Source organism: Hippocampus zosterae, chromosome 14, assembly GCF_025434085.1.
Source record: "Hippocampus zosterae strain Florida chromosome 14, ASM2543408v3, whole genome shotgun sequence".
Taxonomy (NCBI): domain Eukaryota; kingdom Metazoa; phylum Chordata; class Actinopteri; order Syngnathiformes; family Syngnathidae; genus Hippocampus; species Hippocampus zosterae.
The window spans coordinates 5,138,227-5,157,254 of record NC_067464.1 but is presented as its reverse complement, the minus strand read 5'-3'; the positions used below and the strand labels follow the sequence as shown (position 1 = coordinate 5,157,254).

At 45.8% G+C, this 19,028-nt stretch overlaps 1 protein-coding gene and 1 long non-coding RNA gene across 7 annotated transcripts in view; one reads left to right on the top strand and one right to left on the bottom strand.

Moving 5' to 3' along the window:
• Positions 1-772: 772 nt before the first annotated feature.
• LOC127614254 (uncharacterized) lies at positions 773-11,561 on the top strand. Of its 2 annotated transcripts, none has more exons than XR_007966438.1 (3): positions 773-1,075; positions 5,881-5,921; positions 10,503-11,561. It is a non-coding gene; the product is annotated as an uncharacterized LOC127614254 (long non-coding RNA). The 2 variants fall into 2 exon arrangements; XR_007966437.1 differs by having other exon boundaries at positions 773-1,084.
• Positions 6,646-19,028, bottom strand: part of fermt2 (FERM domain containing kindlin 2) — a 35,784-nt gene continuing 23,401 nt past the window's right edge. For 3 of the 5 annotated variants that reach the window (XM_052085372.1, XM_052085374.1, XM_052085376.1), the window contains 12 exons: positions 17,011-17,236; positions 16,830-16,932; positions 15,868-15,975; positions 14,668-14,802; positions 13,978-14,027; positions 13,408-13,532; positions 13,198-13,304; positions 12,888-13,106; positions 10,902-10,922; positions 9,823-9,947; positions 9,345-9,486; positions 6,646-8,751 (listed from right to left, as the gene is read on the bottom strand). In XM_052085372.1, the coding sequence (XP_051941332.1) occupies positions 8,578-8,751; positions 9,345-9,486; positions 9,823-9,947; positions 10,902-10,922; positions 12,888-13,106; positions 13,198-13,304; positions 13,408-13,532; positions 13,978-14,027; positions 14,668-14,802; positions 15,868-15,975; positions 16,830-16,932; positions 17,011-17,236 (1,535 nt within the window). In that variant the 3' untranslated portion in view covers positions 6,646-8,577. The remainder of the gene's footprint in view (positions 8,752-9,344; positions 9,487-9,822; positions 9,948-10,901; positions 10,923-12,887; positions 13,107-13,197; positions 13,305-13,407; positions 13,533-13,977; positions 14,028-14,667; positions 14,803-15,867; positions 15,976-16,829; positions 16,933-17,010; positions 17,237-19,028) is intronic. The other 2 variants (XM_052085373.1, XM_052085375.1) reach the window with 1 other exon arrangement.

Here is a 19,028-nt window from a genome sequence, read left to right as displayed (position 1 = left end):
GGCAGCATGTGGAAACAGTTCATTTGTGGAGTCCGGGGGGACAAAAAAATGTTTGCCTCTGAGGTTTTTATGCTTACTTTGAGACCATCCACTTTGATTTCAACATGCTCGCTAAATGTGGATGAGAGATTTGGGGAGGAGCGAGAAGGGGGTGTGTTGCGAGGGAGGTCCGTAGGGATGGACAACAACAAGACGGTTGTGGAAACTCTATGGAAAAGGCAGAAGTGAAACCTCTCCGACATGAGTAAGCCTGTTCCGAGTTATGAGTCATTGTTTCCTAGTGGGGTATACCACAAACATAGCGAGGGGCCACGTTTGTGGTATCGAGACTAACTATTTGTACAGGGTTTCCTTGGTGCACCCAACTTTTTCTCTTTGGTGCACAGACAGAAAAAAGTAGGTGCACCCAAATTTTCAACTGCAACTCATTGAACACCATGCACGTTTTTAAATTTGCCAAGTGGATATAAGCTTACGGGCACAACTGTAATAGGTCCGTATTAAAAGAACAGTGATGTGCAGGAAAAAAGTGCAAAAGCGCTTACGGTTAGTTTAAGCAATCTTAGAAACTGGCAAAAGATCTGAGAATTTGATTCATGTTCTCACAAACTTACTTAGCTTTCAGGCGCCCCCTAGAGGAGATGACCATTTTTCGTTTCCATAATCTGACAAGATGTACGGAATATCTCCCAGTAAACTTTGTCATGCGTTTCCAAAACAACCAGATTAAAAAAATAATAATACCTCAAAGTTTGTCCGCCTAACTTGAGTGATTCGTGTGAAGGAAGCCATCAAAGAACCAGAGAGGTCAAGAGGTTAATTGCCCCACTTCTCCTTTCCCTATAAGGTGACGTTCCGTCACGAAAAGCACTCCCAAAGGAGGCGGGTGAAGGGTTGCTATCGGAGACCTACCCGGCACACCATTTCACTTGGCTTGCGTCTCCGACCCCCACCACGTCCCTCCTCCTCCCCAAATCCTGGAATACATAAACATCCTCTCAGTCACATGGAGATGGGCCTGAGCTGTGTGCGGCCTGGATCAGCGAGGCGGGAGCGAGGTGCCTGGGTCCCCATGGTGAGCAGGGTAAACATGGAACTCCCTAATATGCTCGGATAACTAATAACATTTAAAACAGGGGTCTGTAGGTTGCGAAGGTCCCCGTCACGATGTTGCTCAAATTTTTTATTGCAGAAAAGTAACAATCCTACTATACTGTAGGTCTGTGCCTTTTCTGCACTGTCAATTTGAAATAAGATCTTGAAGTTGTTGTATAATTAATGCATGGAAAGATGGAAATGTTTTTTTAATTTTATGTGATTCATCAATTAAATAATTGACAGTGATAGATTATTCAAAAAATTGTTAGTGAGCAGCTCTAAATTTGAAAAAAAAATGTGCAGTTAATCCATATCGGAATTGGTATCAACTGATCTCACCGATGGGTGCTCGGTATCGGCAGCACATAACCTTAATCGGAACATGCCGAATTGCGTCATCTGTTCCACTTAGAACATTGCAATGTCATTATCAAAACTAACGTGTGTATGGACAACATTCAAAAGGCAAGATAATTTGAAAACGGATCGTCACAATTACAGAAATGACAGTTCCAGGCTCTTCTGAAAAAAACACTAATCCTATATTCTCATACGCTCCGTTCCCCTTGATGGTAAATTGCATGAACTGTGCCTCTGGAATGGTGGAGACAACCACTTGAACGGAGATTTAAAGCAGATATCAGCCATTCATCATGTGTAGGTGCCGAGCCGGCCTCTCGTAATCGTTTTCATATGCCGCCAACATTGGAATTTTGCATTACTGAAAGTAAACTGGCCGGAACGGTTCAGTAACATCGTGTTCTGCTGAGATCTTTCTGAGCCGCCGAGAAAATACAGTGGTACCTTGATTTCGTAATGCCACAGTTTACGATTGAAGAAGCGGATGTCTGTTCTGCCCTTTGCTTTACAAAAATCCGCTCGCTTAAATGGCGACATGAGTGGTTGTGTAAATCTGACGATTGTCGGCGCCTCATGAGCCACACGACTCCTCAGACGCACATCACAAGAAACAGACGTTTTCCCCCATGTGACTTTTTGTCCATCCATCCATCCATCCATCATCTACCGCTTATCCGGGGCCGGGTCGCGGGGGCAACAGCTTTAGCAGGGAAGCCCAGACTTCCCTCTCCCTAGCTACTTCTTCCAGCTCTCCCCGGGGGATCCCGAGGCGTTCCCAGGCCAGCTGGGTGACGTAGTCTCTCCAGCGTGTCCTGGGTCTTCCTCGGGGTCTCCTCCCGGTGGGACATGCCCGGAACACCTCACCAGGGAGGCGCTCAGGAGGCATCCGAATCAGATGCCCAAGCCACCTCATCTGGCTCCTCTCGATGTGGAGGAGAAGCGGCTCGACTCTGAGCCCCTCCCGGATGACCGAGCTCCTCACCTTATCTCTAAGGGAGACCCCGGACACCCTGCGGAGAAAACTCATTTCGGCCGCTTGTATCCGGGATCTCGTTCTTTCGGTCACGACCCATAGCTCGTGGCCATAGATGAGGGTTGGGACGTAGATCGACCGGTAAATTGAGAGCTTCGCCCTTTGGCTCAGCTCCTTCTTCACCACGACAGACCGATACAACGTCCGCATCACAGCAGACGCTGCACCGATCCGCCTGTCGATCTCTCGCTCCCTCCTGCCCTCACTCGTGAACAAGACCCCAAGATACTTAAACTCCTCCACTTGGGGCAAGATCTCCCCCCCGACCCGGAGGGGGCACTCCACCCTTTTCCGACTGAGGACCATGGTTTCAGATTTGGAGGTGCTGATTTTCATCCCAACCGCTTCACACTCGGCTGCGAAACGCTCCAGTGAGAGTTGTAGAGCCCCGTTTGAAGGAGCCAACAGCACCACATCATCTGCAAAAAGCAGGGATGTAATACTGAGGCCCCCAAAACGGACTCCCTCAACGCTTCGGCTGCGCCTAGAAATTCTGTCCATAAAGGTTATGAATAGAATCGGCGACAAAGGGCAGCCTTGGCGGAGTCCTACCCCCACTGGAAACGATTCCGACTTACTGCCGGCAATGCGAACCAAACTCTGACATCGGTGGTATAGTGACCGAACAGCCCGTATCAGGGGGTTCGGTACCCCATACCCACGAAGCACCCCCCACAGAACTCCCCGAGGGACACGGTCAAACGCCTTCTCCAAGTCCACAAAACACATGTAGACTGGTTGGGCGAATTCCCACATACCCTCAAGGACCCTGCTAAGGGTGTAGAGCTGGTCCACTGTTCCACGGCCGGGACGAAAACCACACTGCTCCTCCTCAATCTGAGGCTCGACTTCCTGACGGACCCTCCTCTCCAGCACCCCTGAATAGACCTTACCAGGGAGGCTGAGGAGTGTGATCCCTCTGTAGTTGGAACACACCCTCCGGTCCCCCTTTTTAAAAAGAGGGACTACCACCCCGGTCTGCCAATCCAGAGGCACTCTCCCTGTTGACCACGCGATGTTGCAGAGGCGTGTCAACCAGGACAGCCCCACAACATCCAGAGCCTTGAGGAACTCCGGGCGGATCTCATCCACCCCTGGGGCCTTGCCACCGAGGAGCTTTTTAACCACATCGGTGACTTCAACCACAGAGATAGGAGAGCCCACCTCAGAGTCCTCGGGCTCTGCTTCCTCCAAGGAAGGCGTGTTGGTGGAGTTGAGGAGGTCTTCGAAGTACTCTGCCCACCGGTTCACAACGTCCCGAGTCGAAGTCAGCAGCGCCCCATCTCCACTGTACACAGTGTTAGTGGTGTACTGCTTCCCCCTCCTGAGACGTCGGATGGTGGACCAGAATTTCCTCGAAGCCGTCCGGAAGTCGGCTTCCATGGCCTCACCGAACTCTTCCCACGCTCGGGTTTTTGCCTCGGCGACCACCGAAGCCGCGGTCCGCTTGGCCAGTCGATACCCGTCAGCTGCCTCTGGGGTCCCACAGGCCATAAAGGCTCGATAGGACTCCTTCTTCAGCTTGACCGCATCCCTTACTGCTGGTGTCCACCAGCGAGTACGGGGATTGCCGCCACGACAGGCACCAACCACCTTACGGCCACAACTCAGATTGGCCGCCTCAGCAATAGAGGCACGGAACATGGTCCACTCGGGCTCAATGTCCCCCGCCTCCCCCGGAACATGGGAAAAGCTCTGTCGAAGGTGGGAGTTGAAACTCCTTCTGACAGGGGATTCCGCCAGACGCTCCCAACAAACCCTCACGATACGTTTGGGTCTGCCAGGACGGACTGGCATCTTCCCCCACCATCGGAGCCTACTCACCACCAGGTGGTGATCAGTTGACAGCTCCGCCCCTCTCTTCACCCGAGTGTCCAGAACATGCGGCCGCAAATCCGATGATACAACTACAAAGTCGATCATCGAACTGCGGCCTAGGGTGTCCTGGTGCCAAGTGCACATATGGACACCCTTATGTTTGAACAAGGTGTTCGTTATGGACAATCCGTGGCGAGCACAGAAGTCCAATAACAAAACACCACTCGAGTTCTGATCGGGGGGGCCGTTCCTCCCAATCACGCCCCTCCAAGTCTCACTGTCATTGCCCACGTGAGCATTGAAGTCCCCCAGCAGAACAAGGGAGTCCCCAGCAGGAGTACTCTCCAGCACACCCTCCAAGGACTCCAAAAAGGGTGGGTATGCTGAGCTGCTGTTTGGTGCATATGCACAAACAACAGTCAGTACCCGTCCACCCACCCGAAGGCGGAGGGAGGCAACCCTCTCGTCTACCGGTGTGAACCCCAATGTACAGGCACTGAGCCGGGGGGCAATGAGTATGCCCACACCTGCTCTGCGCCTCTCACCGTGAGCAACTCCAGAGTGGAAGAGAGTCCAACCCCTCTCGAGAGAACTGGTACCAGAACCCAAGCTGTGTGTGGAGGCAAGTCCGACTATATCCAGTCGGAAATTCTCTGCCTCACACACCAGCTCGGGCTCCTTCCCTGCCAGAGAGGTGACATTCCATGTCCCAAGAGCTAGCTTCTGCAGCCGAGGATCGGACCGCCAGGGTCCCCGTCTTTGGCTGCCGCCCAGCTCACATAGCACCCGACCCCTTTGGCCCCTCTCATGGGTGGTGAGCCCATGGGAAGGGGGACCCACGTTGCCTCTTCGGGCTGTGCCCGGCCGGGCCCCATGGGTGTAGGCCCGGCCACCAGGCGCTTGCCAACGAGCCCCACCTCCAGGCCTGGCTCCAGAGTGGGGCCCCGGTGACCCGCGTCCGGGCAAGGGAAACCTTGGTCCATATATTGTAGTCATCATAAGGGTCTATGAGCCATGCTTTGTCTGGCCCCTCACCTAGAACCTGTTTGCCATGGGTGACCCTACCAGGGGCATAAAGCCCCAGACAACTTAGCTTCTAGGATCATTGGGACACGCAAACCCCTCCACCACGGTAAGGTGACGGCTCACGGAGGGGGACTTTTTGTCATTTTTTGGAAATTGTTATTTTAAGAATTGACGAGAAGGAACATTATCATCATTGATTGTCATTTATGTCCAAAAGACTCCCCATTTGTAATGGTGTTTACGGATGACATCAGGCTGGATAAATTGTTGAAAAGACTTATCGTTATCCCACAAGACACAAGATGAGAACATTGTGACACACAACTGACGATTTTTGCCCGTAGCTTCTTGGCCCGGCGTCATTTTCCATGGAAACTTGAAACTTTAGTTTTGATGTGGCTGCTCTCATGTGGCTACACTGACTTTGATAAATTATGTCAAGTGTCTGACTGGGACACGACGGAGATAAAGTAATAAAATTTGGTGTTCATGCTCAGGGTGGTGAGTTGTTTTTCCTGCGTTGGCTGAAACAAACTTTTTCCTAGAAAGCAATTATGACTGAATACACATGTGGACATCAGCTGGTGTAAGCAGTCACCCCACTTGACTTTTTTCCATCATCTTTGTGCGATCCACTCAGGTGTCCAAAAAGGTGTGACATTGTCTCATTGCTCCACGACGATGAGAACGGGTCCGCTCATCGAAACGTGCAAATTGAAAGACAAGGCAGCCACTCTTCAATCTTCAAATCTATCATCACTCCCCTGGGTGCTGTTTGATTGTCGTTGACACGCAGGAGGTGGTGGGGGGTGTTCTATTTGGTGAGCGAGGAAAGTAAAGAAACCCAAATACTGTACAAGGCACTGCACTCCCCTCTGATGGACAAGCATGGTTATTGCAAGCAATATATAATATATAATATAATATATATATATATATATATATATATATATATTTTTTTTTTTTTTTGAAGTTCCAAAATGGTAGTTACATTAAGGAAATACACAATCTGTTTCTAATAAAAGTACTGTTACATGAAGATGAAATTGCTTTTCTACCATTACAGTAGTTGGTCCAAAAAAAAGTAAATTTGATCTTATAAGAACATTATTAAATATAAAACCTTAAAAATGAATATTTATTGTATGAAATGTTTTAATATTTTTAGGTTAAATATTCTCGTTTTTGGAGTATATTTAAGGGTTTTTTCAGTTCAAATTTTTAGAAGCCAAGTCATTTTTTTAAAGAAAATTCATGAAATGTGTTAAGTATCATGAATTAACCAAAAGAATTCTGCAAAAAGTGAGGTGTTAAATAAAAATTACTTTTATTCTTTTAAAATAAATGCATTTTTTTTACAGTCAGAAAAAAAGGAAACAACAGGACATGCACTGTCGCTCCTGACACGAGAACGGCAAACAAAAAAACTAACAAAAATATATATATATGAAGCAAACTCCTTCATATTCCATTAAAGACTTTTCGGACGACAACAAAAAGCTGCAAAAGTAGTGTTGAGTAAAAGAACATATGTATTTCCGTGAGTTTAGGATATTTTCATCTTAACGCGATGACAGTCATCAAATTAAGCACACGCACGCATGCACACGCACACACACACAAAAAACATATTTACCCCTCAGAGCAGAGAGAAAAAGACTGTACAATTCTATAAAAGCTGTGTTTTTACATTAGTTACAAAACAAATAATAATACTTCATTTTGCTTGCATAATTGATTGTGGGCCTTTGCTGGTGTGTTCTCATACAATTCATAATCAGAAGAGGAATAATACTGTGGCGTGAGAGACACATAGAGGTAATCTGAGGATCACTTAAACGTCCGTTGCGTGAGAGCGTTTGTTTTACAAAAAAAAAAAAAGCAGATATTAATATTTCATAATTTTGCTTGATATTGAAAGCGGTCTAGCCCCCTGCCATAATGTTTCATGCTGTTTTAAGAGTAACAATTGCCCAAATTCAATGCGATGACGTTCAAGTGCTGACAGAGAAAATGGTGGGTTTTAGGACCCGGGGGAGAGGCTAGGGGAAGCCATTTGAGCATTTACTCCCTTGTCCTACTAGTACACCAAATTGTCCATAATCTAGTTTGCTCTTTGTCCTTTTTAGACAATTCAGTGCACTAGTGGAGTGACTAAAGAGTTCTAGCAGAATGACTGTGTCTAACTTGTGTTTTTTTCCCACGACTGTATGACATTATTGTGCACTAGGAGAGCAACTATGTGCTGCTAAAGTGAGGCAAAACTGTGCACTAGGTTACTTTGTGCTACTAGAACTGCTCGTCCGTCCTAGTTTTAAACTAGTCTATCTTTATTCTACTAGTAGACTTATTTGTCTCGCTAATGTGCTCAAAGACGTGTCACAAATTAGTTTCCTCAACCCGACTAGCAGCGCCAAAATCCAACTTGTAGCCTAGCTTGACAAGTAAAAGTAGTTGTCCTACTCATATGCCATGATCATTCTACTCATGCACCTTTGTCATTTTACTAGAGTGCCACGTTGTCTGACTAGAGACAAAAAGAAGGATTTTGATAACGGCTTGTCTTAAACTAGTAACCTCCTGGACTGTATCAGTAGCACCAAAATGTCGGCTAGTAGCTTTGTCTCATGAGTACCAAGTAGATATGCTACTAGTACACCCTCATTGTGTGCCGGTCGACTGCCCTTGATGTTCAGCACATTAGTGCAGAGACCCTTTAGCGCACTGGTAAGAAATACAATACAATACACGCGAAATGGAATAAATGATCACACTTCTTGTGCCACACACGAGTAACCTCCTGGATCCGACTCATAGCACCAAAGTGCCCACTGGTTGTTGCCTCACTACTAAGAAGTACTTGTTTCACTAGGATGCCATAGTTGTACTCGTAGCGTGCAGAAATTTCATCCAGTGGTGGAAAAAAATATTACGAGTAAGACACAGTTATTCTACAAGTGTGCTGAACTGGCTCGCTACATCTGGATATAAAGGACATTGAATAAATATTAGACTGTGTATTAATTTGATATCCATCCTAAGGTCCATGTACTAGTACGCTCTTTGTCCTCTTTAGTGGGACGACTACGCGGCACTTGGTGAGGCGAAACCGCACACTACGAGCGCCATCAACTTCAACAAGTTAGCATGTTGTGTGCTTCACTAGTGGGAATCAAGAGCGTGATAGTCCATGGAGCGTGAAGTCGCCAGCGAACGGGTGGCCCCGATGGCGTGACGCGTGGTCAGACCCACCCGCTGGTCAGCTTGTAGAACATGTCGTCATCTAGGGTCTCGTTCTGGTCCTTGGCCCGCGTGGACAGGAAGATGTAACCACCAATGAACTCATGGACCACCTTACAGTCCACCTCAGCACAGATGAATGACAGGCTGGGCTCGTCCGCAAACTCGACGGTCACCTGCAGGGGGCGCAAAAAAACCAAAACGAATGTGGACAAGATGACAGACACAAAGACACATTGAGGCAACATGCCAGTTATGTTAACATCTGTGTCGAAAATCAATGCGTATGCAATTGAGCAGCCAGTCTAGACACCGTAACTCGGTTTTAAAACTATAAACCTTTCTTTTCATCCCTCATTTTGTTTTACAAGATGATATTCAGCCCTATGATTTGCTGGCAACCAGTTCAGGGTATCCCCCCGCCTACTGTCCGAAGACAGCTGGGATAAACTCCACTCATAGCCCTATTTTGAACTTGGACTCTCGACCGGCCTGGAAGCCCTAATGCGAAACCTTACTTCAAGACTGCCGTGAAATTCGACCACCTGCCACAAACCCGACTTTCCGGGACTAAAGTGAAATCTTTATTTGTGCTCAAAACCCTAATTGAAACATTAACACCTAGATTGAAACACAAATCCTGGGTTGAAACCTTTGAAACCTAACTTGAAAGCGGAACCAATTCAACTTTGGCTCCAAATCATTAGTTGAAACCCTAACCTGGGGGTGTCAAACTCATTTTTGTTACAGGCCGTTTTTTTTCCCTCACCATCTTGATCTCCCAGTTGACATTCCACTGCTTCATGTTGCTAAAGCGCCAGGTCTTGATGGCGTCTCCGGTGCCGGCATCCATGCGGATCAGACGGTTGTAGGTGATGCCGATCAGTTCGTCGCGTTTCCCGCCCTGGAACCTGACGGCAGCCGTGTGTTAGCAAAACCCTTCCTAACCACTGTATTTAAAAAATAATAATAATAAAAATCCTTTGTAGTGATTCGGGAGTAGGAAATTTGTGATTGATACCCAACAAAGTCACTGAGTTGGGAAACGAAAGCTTCGAATAGTTTTATAAATACAATAAAAGAATTTAAAAACCACATTTTCTTTACTTGGGTTATGCCTTTTTGTTAGTTGATATGAAATCTGAGAGTTAGGGTAGACCACGCAAAGAAATAAGTTTAAAAAAGGATTTGAGAAGAGGGCAAAAACTTTTTCACGGCACTAAATGTCTCGTCTGGGCTAATCGTACTTGGCCAGGAAGTGAGTGATTCCAAACTCAGGCAGCGACTGCCACGCCTGGATGAAACGCATCTTGGCCTCGATTAGACTCATTTGGGCCACGTTCTGGTGGGCTTCGAGGATGCGGGCCGAGATCTGAAACGCACACACACACATACATACACACACACACACAGTAAACACGTGACTTGTTTGATGACTAATGGATAAGATTCACACAGAGAGAAATCAGGCTGGACAAAGTTGCTGAAGGAAAATCCAACCCGTGCAACACTGCATGCATGAACCGTTCACCCGTGACGACACCGTGTTTGGACACCACCTTCCCACCATGTCAACATGAGGATTTCCCCCAAAAAGTGCTTAGGGTGCAGATTCGGGTTTGAAGACAGGGTTAGGGTTTCGAAACTAGGTTACAATTTAGAGTTATGGTTTGAAGACTGGGTTATGGTCATTAACCGGGATAGGGTCTCAAACCCTGCGTTTAAGGCCGGGACAAATTTCTTCATCCAAACTACCTCCACTCCCCTTTGTGTTGAAAGCAAGTGTCACCGTTTGTCAACTAAAATCCCGCTTTCACCCGGTTCCGTGTAAAAGGCACAAATGTCAGTTCAGGTTTGGATGGTTTTCGCAGGTTCTCCGTGTGAAAGAGTCTTCTCTGTGCTTTGTTTTGTTAGACGATTTTTTTAGCTGGAGCTTAAATCGAGAAGACGACGCTTCCTGCCTCCTTTGTGCGCACGGATGAGAACGGGCTACTTGGAGCCGGTCCGGAGTGGAAAGCTGAGATCCAGATGCTGATGAGCTTTACATCCCTCAAGGCATTAAGCGGTCAGATAAAAGCCCCATCGATGTGGACGGACGACAAAAGCGTGTGGAATTAATCAATGCGGCGGATGATCTCGTGCAATAAAAATGTGTCCGGTGGTCCTTGAACACAGCGATGAGTTGCGTGTTAAACGGGTTAGATGCTACATCTGGCACGCTCGCCGCTATTTGACACCAAGATGTGGTTACATGAGAGGAGGCTACTAGCTACAAGTGGTCAGTTTCTCAAAACATGCACCCAGTGGGCACTCGGGATGAACTTACCAAATCCCTGATTAAGCCTTGCTGGAGAAGGAGGAGAGAAGGGGTGAGAAACGGAGGAGAAAGAATCAAACCGATTGGAAGCAGGAAGTCAAGTTATGTGGGTAGGAAAGAAAAGAACAGTTGTGGCAATTTAGAGAGATGTCTGCTTCGTCCACATTTACGGTCATCGCAGAATTGCTCACATCTTGGCCAAATTCAACTTTATTTTGTGAATGATCAAAACATTGTGTTGGAGATACATTCCTTCAAACATTTCAGACACTCCCCTTTCTTTAATTGTTTCAATTGCTACATTTTCGTTATTAATTCCAATAATTGCACAGAATTGACAAAAGAAAGAAAAATTGGATGCAAATAAACTTTTCTGTATGATTTTTTTTTGGGTGTAGTTTTACAGCTCAAACTGAACAACAACTAAAAAATTAAAATATATGTGCTGGGGGAAAAAAGTAGAGATATTTTTGAAATAGGCATAAAAAATAAATACCTAAGTACACGTAAAACCGTTTCTGATTAAAAGGCGCTGTTGACGAATTCTTTAGGACACTCACATACTGTCCTTACTTCCCCCCCTCCCAATTATATTTGGTATAAAAAAGAAAGTTGGGGGATTTAAGATTATTAATTTATGACATATGTAACATGCATTTTGCATGTCGACCCCCATGTTGGACAAAGCTAAATTGCTATTATTTCTGTTTATTATTATGTTATTTTATTCAATATTTAGCATCATACTATAAGCATTTTCACAGTGCATTATAAATCCAAAAAAATCCAAAAAATTCCAATCAGGAAAATTATATGGACCACAGCACACAAAAATTGTTAAAATTGATAATTTTTTTCACATTTTGATGCTGCAAACCTATATAGAACCACAAGAGGGCAATGTAGAATAATGATCACACAGAATGTCTGCCATTTGTTTTTCGAACCACACACACCCAGGAAGTTGACTGTCATGGTGGTGTTGTTTGCTCTTTTCCGAACATGTGTGCGCTTTGGACGGGGAATTCTTGTGTGCGTATCCACTGGGACTTTCTGCTAACAGGAAGTCCTCTTTGAAGAGGAATCGGGGTGGGGGTGGGGACTTTTAGGAGGTGGGGGGGAATCAAAGCTGACATTGCTTTTTGCAAGCAGTTTTTGCTCACACGACTCCCATTTCCAGGTGTTTTGATGACCACAACCCTATTAGCCGTACTGTTTGCTAAAAAGGGAATCACGTGAGTCATGGGACTTTACTGTCATCCATGTTTTTTTTTTTTTTTAAACTCAAACCACATGGAGTGCCTCGGCTGTGGAGACCACGTCATCCCACTCCAAACACATTGATGGCTATCGTGTACTCAGCTGTTCCCAGTGTGCACACAAGCGGCTGAGGCTTACATGCAAATCCACAATTCATTATGGCTTACACGTGACATGAGACCCAAGTAAAAATATTTAGATTTTACATGGATCTGTACTCGCGTATTTATTTCTCTGGCGATTTTTATTTGGACATTTGAAAATAAATATGTGTACTTTCTAGTCTTCCTTTGTCAAAATAAGCTCCGTACTTTTTCTGAACCGTGGCAAATGACGGCAACGTAAAAAAGGGGGACCCTTAAGTCTTTCTCATGCGGTGGTCTAGCATCGTATCGGTTTCTCAGTAGGAGAGGAGGGGAGAGCATTCCAGGGAAAGACAAGGCTGATGCCAGGAGGCGCCCATCTGGGAAACATCAGACGCCACTCTGTCCCGACACACTCCCCCAGCAGAGTCATCAACAAGTCAACAAGCTCCCACTAAAACACTCACACAGCCACAACGCTAACCGTCTGGTGTCTCACTGAGCGCATGCTGCTTACTTGTCGACACTCACTGGTTACGGCAATGTACTGTTTTTGCTTGTTTTTTTTAAAAATGTCATCTCTCTTCGGCTACCTGTCCCCAACTCAACGTACTGTCCAACAGTGACGTCTTCACACACGACGACGACTCACCTGCTTGTTCTTGTACTTCTTCAGGTAGCGCGGTGACACCAGGCACTCGGGGTTGATGTCGGTGGTGATGGGCTCGATGAATTGCGGGTCAGGGTTCATGTGCTGCATCTTGAGGAAGGAAAGGATGTTCTGCACCTCCAGGTTGTAGGAGCTGTCCGCCATGGTCTTGCCCTTGGATGCCAAGCGACAGGCGGCCATCCAGTGGGCGTACTGCTTCTCCTACAAATAAATGAAGTACCACCAATTGCAACATTGAACCCAAATGCAAATGCTCAAAAATCATTTCAGACGGTGACGACGACGGGCTCACCGTGTCGCATCGCAGCCAGATCTCGTTCATGCCGTCGGCTACGGGGATGAGCAGCTTAATGTTGAATTTCTGACCTGATATATTCACATCTGGGGTCACCTCGCACCCTACAGCGACAGCACAGTGTTTGAATGGTCGATGGAGTACATATAGTCACACGCGTGTGAAAAGAACAGTTTAGTTTTTTTTTTCCCCCCCATGCATGTGCACCTCTGAGGTTCATCTGGTGAGCGGGCATCCCGTGTGCCTCCTCTTTGCTCTTGTAACAGGAAATTGTGATGTCTTTGAACGTGCACCAGTACTGCTTGTAGCCCTTCAGCGTCAGCTTCTTGGGTCTGGAAGACACATCGTACATAGCAGTTGATGTAGTAAGTTGGAGAATCATTGCAGCGAGTAAAGAGGAGGAATGAAAGCCAAGGTCGGATGTAATGGCGTCAAAGAGGAAATGCATTTTCTAATCAACTCCAATCATTTTATGAGACCCACCCCCCTCTCCCGCCATTTCAAGATATACCAGCCTGTCAGTAAAGGCACAAAGCCAAAAAACAGAGTAATTATGCTTTCAAAGATGCTTACTCTTGAACTTCAAAGCTAAACAAAAAGGCCTTTGGCAAACAACCCGACGTGGATCTGAAACAGGCCTTCGTGTTCGCAGACTAGTTATTTAAGGCCATTTCCTGCTTCCTGCTTTTTGGATAAATACACCGTCCGACCCCCACGCTTGATAGTGTTTTCTGAATGAGCAAGCCGTCTTGTGGTATCAGCCGGCGGCGGACTTACTTGAAGACTTTGACGTAGTCTGCTAGCTCAGGAATAGATGTGATGTCACCCTGTGAGGAAAAGAGGGAAGAAGAAGAAAAAAAAAAGATAAATCCGTACATCAATGTAAGCCGAAGCTGAGAAAATCCTAACAATTAAGATGAAGCTCAAGTGAGCATAAAGCGCTTTCATTTGGTTTCAACATCCATGATGGAACAGCTGACAGAGTGCAACTGGTTAAACAAGTGTTGCCATTGGAAAAGACGATTAATCATTTGCAGGCTCAAAATGGCGTCATTCAACCTAACTGAATTATTTATGGGTTTTGGGGGCGCCATTGGGTAGCATGTTGGTGCCAAAGAACTGTTGAATGAGTTGAGCAGCTTCATTTGGACAAAATTATCATTTGACACCTTCTTGTGGTATCAATGAGCAATTACAGTAAAAATAAAAATAATTTAAAAGCATGGTTGAGGTCAATAATTTTTTTTGCGATTTGCAGCAAGTCTCCATCCCTCGAGGTGGTGACTAATCGAGCTTCACTCGATCGGGTAAAATGTAATGATAACTATCTTTGCCGTCAGTCATCCCCTTCTAAAGTCAGCAGTTTAATTGGACTTTTGATGCATGTCTTTTCCCCAGAAAATATTTGTGGACGTTCAAACTGTTGCACTTTTCGGGGGATTGTCATTTCGCGCTGCGTTTCCCTACCAGGGCGTTGGACGTCTTGCCTCCCTCCAGCGTGATCTCTAGATCGGAAAGGGCAGCGTCCACCTCGTCCACTTCTTTCTCGCTGTTGTTCATGTGGTTGTCCGACGACATGATGGACAGCTTGTTGATGTGGTACTGGCGGGGGAGAGGGAGGGCGGTAAAAACGCGTTGCACTCCATGACTGGAAATCAGTTGAAGTTGTTCATTGCTGCTGGCACACTCGCGACACAAATCACTTGTATCATGAAATCAACTTAAAATCTAAATTTTGCCATTCATTTGCTCTACTGGAGTGCCAAAAGCCATGGAAACACGTCTTTTGAAGACTGAAAATGTTATATAAATAAAGTGAGGTAAAAGCAGTTCGGAAAATGAATGAATGAATATCATTTCTAGTTCTAATGCCGATCCTCTTCTGTTATTTGAAGGAACAGCTGTCGACCCGCGAAACAAACAGACACATTCTCATCGTTCAGGTTAGCCAATGTGGGACAAAGGGCGCAAACGTGACTCATCACTCCTAGCGGCTGCCTTTTAAACATTTGCAAGGCCTGGCGAGGTTGTTTCCCGTTAGCTGCAAAGTTCAAAACGACGCCAGAGTCTATTTTCTAACACCTGATTATCTCATCTGAATGCGCCGCCAACAGTGGCCGTCCACATACTGAATGTGGGAATTGCGGGCTCTTTATTTAGACTCTAGTATCCACCTTCCCCGCTCGTGAAAGCTCAGCCAACTCCGTGAGCTCATGCTACCCTTGACGAAAAATAGTCTCAAACAGCGGGGAGCGTCCAAACACCGAAGTTGGATTAGCATCTCTCCCAAGTGAGGAGTAATGGGAAACCAGTTAATTATAACCGCCCAGATGAAACTCATGAGCGACAACACTGGCCTGCCGGGTACTGCTTGGTAAAACGCGGCATCCTGTGGCTTGAAGATGCTCTATAATTAACCCCGAGGGTGAAGACAGGGTGGTGTGCTAAAGATCCTCGCACCCCTACATTCCCCCCCTCCCCCCAGAAAAATATTGTTCACTACAGTCATCAAATTCCCAGTGCCCCAATTTCAATTTTTTTCCATTTATAACATAAATGTCGCCTGCTTGCTTCTTTATGAGCGAGCTTCAGGTCTACCGCCACTCCGAACGTCGTGCCATCGTCATCGTGCCCAAAACAAAGCATCAAAAGTCAGGTCAACTTTACCTGCAGCGCAGCAAACATCATCATTTCCTCCTCCGTGCACTCGATTTCCTCCAGCAGGATGGCCCACTTGGACTGCTCGTAGAGCTGGTTCACCCTTATGGCGTCGTACTGGGGAGCATAAAGTTGTTTAATGAAGTCAAACGCCCCTGATGTCACACTTTGAATTCCAACTCAAATTGTATTTTTCTTCACCAAGGATTACGTCACACAAGACTGTCACTTTAACAAGCATTCAAGAACAAACTTAATGAGTCTTGTTAATCGTTTATTGTTTTTACATCTCAATATTAACAGGGCTGAACTTATTTTGATCTATGATTGGTTTAAAATAATATATCAGTTGAGCACCATGGAACTTTCCGTAAAACTTACCACAGCATTGGAAAGCCTTCCGTATACGGTAAATTACAAACAGAATTATCATGAAGATGCTAATAAAAATAGAAGGAAGAAAAAGGGTGACACTAACCCAAGAGCCTAACATGGACTTTTGCATGACAGTTCCAGACCTCGGCAATATGATAAATCACGTAAATATCATTTGAATATATCAAAATTGCTCGTGTTCACGTCGTTGTGGCTTATCGCTAGCATCCCGTTGCCTTCCACCCCATTTACGTGTCCGTTAGAGGTTTTCAAAGGGTGATTGAAACGGAGTTTTAATATACACCGATGAACTCTCCTTTGTACTTTCGTGACATTTTTGGAATGTGAAACTTCATATTCAATTGTTTGTTTCATGAAAACACTTTGACAGTGGATGTTAATATTTACAGTACTCACAATGAGAATTAATTTGATTGATTTGTTTGAAATGTGACAGAGTCAAGAGTTTGACCAACATCCTGGAACAGATTGTGCTGTCTTCAGAGTTTCCACTGTCATGGAAATGTTTGAACACAGTTCAACCTGATCGCAATATTCCGAACAAGCTGTGCTGACTGTGTTTTATGGATAATTACCTTCGGGTTGAGGTCAAAGAAACTGTGGTATTTAAACCTGAGCAGCAACACCTCGTTCTCCTTGACGTCCTGTTCCATCAGAGACCTTGACGAGTCCAACCAACTGGACATACAGAGTGGCATGTGTTGGAAAAAAAAACAAAAAATATCGTGCACCAAACAAATAGGTTGGTTCACTCACCCCTGGTTGATCTTGGCCTTATCCAGTAGCGACTGCGGCTTGTAGAGCTTGACTAGGATGTCCGGGGAGGCGATGGGTTGGCTGACGGCGAGGATGCCGGGGTTGCCCTCCGACAGGGGGCTGTCGCCAAACCAGGCTGACGTGGGGGACAGCGGGCTGCCGTCTCGTGAGTCATAGGTGGGCGTCATGGTTTTGCTGTACAAGCCCGGGCTGGAGTAGATGCTTCCTGAAAGTCATCCGTTCAGAGGCTCGCGTTAGAAACTTGGCCGAACAAACCAACTAACAATGGAGCACAAAAGCTCAATGAAATTTTTCAACTGGTGACTCAAACATGAGATATACTCACTGTGGGATAGACTGAGGGGGGAAAAAAGTGCTGGCCAACAAACTCTCCTTATGACATCATATGACATTTACCATGAAGAAATGTCAACATATTGGTTGATGAATAAGCAAAGTGCAGTAAATGAAATTATTTTTGGGTTTTCTTTGCCAAAATGTTCACCATCTTTGAGGTATATGCTATGTTCCTCAAGATGACTACATATTTGCCAACACAATTAGATTCATGACACTATTTATTGCCTTTCAGTGTGCATCCATACGTTTAAATGTGGTTAAACTCTGGAATGTATCGCACATCATGAATGGTTATCGTTTAACGTAACCGTATGGCTCATCCAATATCATTGAAATCCTGTGACATACATAGACTATCCAGATAGTTGGAGTCACCCCTTTCTCAATGTTTTTTTTGTTTTTTTCTTAATATCGTTTCTGGCAGTTTTCAGTGTTTGAAAGTAAGATGGTCCTTGTAAGTTTTTGATGACAAGCACTTCTTTCCCCTCGCAAATTATTATCATGGTCTTTGATAGTCATACCAAATTCCATGCTTGCATCATCGCCTGAATGATTGCGCCCCAAAACATGTTTAGGTGCTCCACGATACAGTTAAGTGCACGTTGACAAATGCGGAACGTGAACACTCTCACACTTATTAGCAGCCGAGCCATGTACCAGCTCCACATTTTGCACATAAAGTGGCTTCAAAAATGGTGTCCTGGTGGGATTGAAGTGGATTAGCATGCACACGATGCACGAGATGATCAGGGTTTACCCAATTTAAGGGGGTGCACACAAAAGATTGAGACCTCCCACGACACACACAAGTACACACCAGCGCAAAAATAAGCTAAGACAACTATTGGCTTATCTTGTATCGCCATTGCACCGAATCATCTTCTCTCGGTAAGACTCAGAGGATATATTTTAAATAACGTCTGTTTTGGAAAGGCGGATTCAGGCATTTGCCGGCTTTCGTCTGAAAGAGGGAAATCGTGCTGGAAAATTGCCAGATTACCTTTATGTGTGGACCCCCTTTGTGAGTAGAGTAGGGCAGGAGTGCACTCCACACAGAACACGACATCGCACAACTCGGCACAGGGAGAAAGCGGAAAGCTTTCCGTGTATGTGAGCCCAAGTGCCGCAATATTGAACAATTAAGTATGTGAATCGGATCCTGTTGTTGCCATCAAATTTTGTTTCCCCTCCTTTGCTGCCCCTCCCCCCTTCTGTCCCGTCAACAAACAACACTGTACTGAATCCCTTCTGCAATCAGGAAGTGGGCTTGCTTTGGGTATGAAACGGAGGTCATGAGAACATGGTGCAAGGTTGGAGGGTGTGGGGCAGGGGGGGGGGGGGCGCACATCCTCAGCAGAGAAGGGTGTTATTCAGGCACTGCTTAGTGGATTTTCTTTAATGCCCGAGTTCAGCGGGTCAGGAAGAGAACTATCAGTCACTCCCATCAGCGTCTCGAGAGAAATCCCAAAATGTACAAGGGGGGGAGAAGCCGGTTCAAAAACACAACTCCTCCATCCTGTTTACAAACTCGATGATACGCGAGTCAAAGTCGTTTCGAATGCTTACATGCATCAACTCCCGAAAACTCCCACGCAGGGGATTTGTAGATAGACCACCAAAGGCTGTTGAGACTGCAATGTAAACTTTCGCACTCCTTA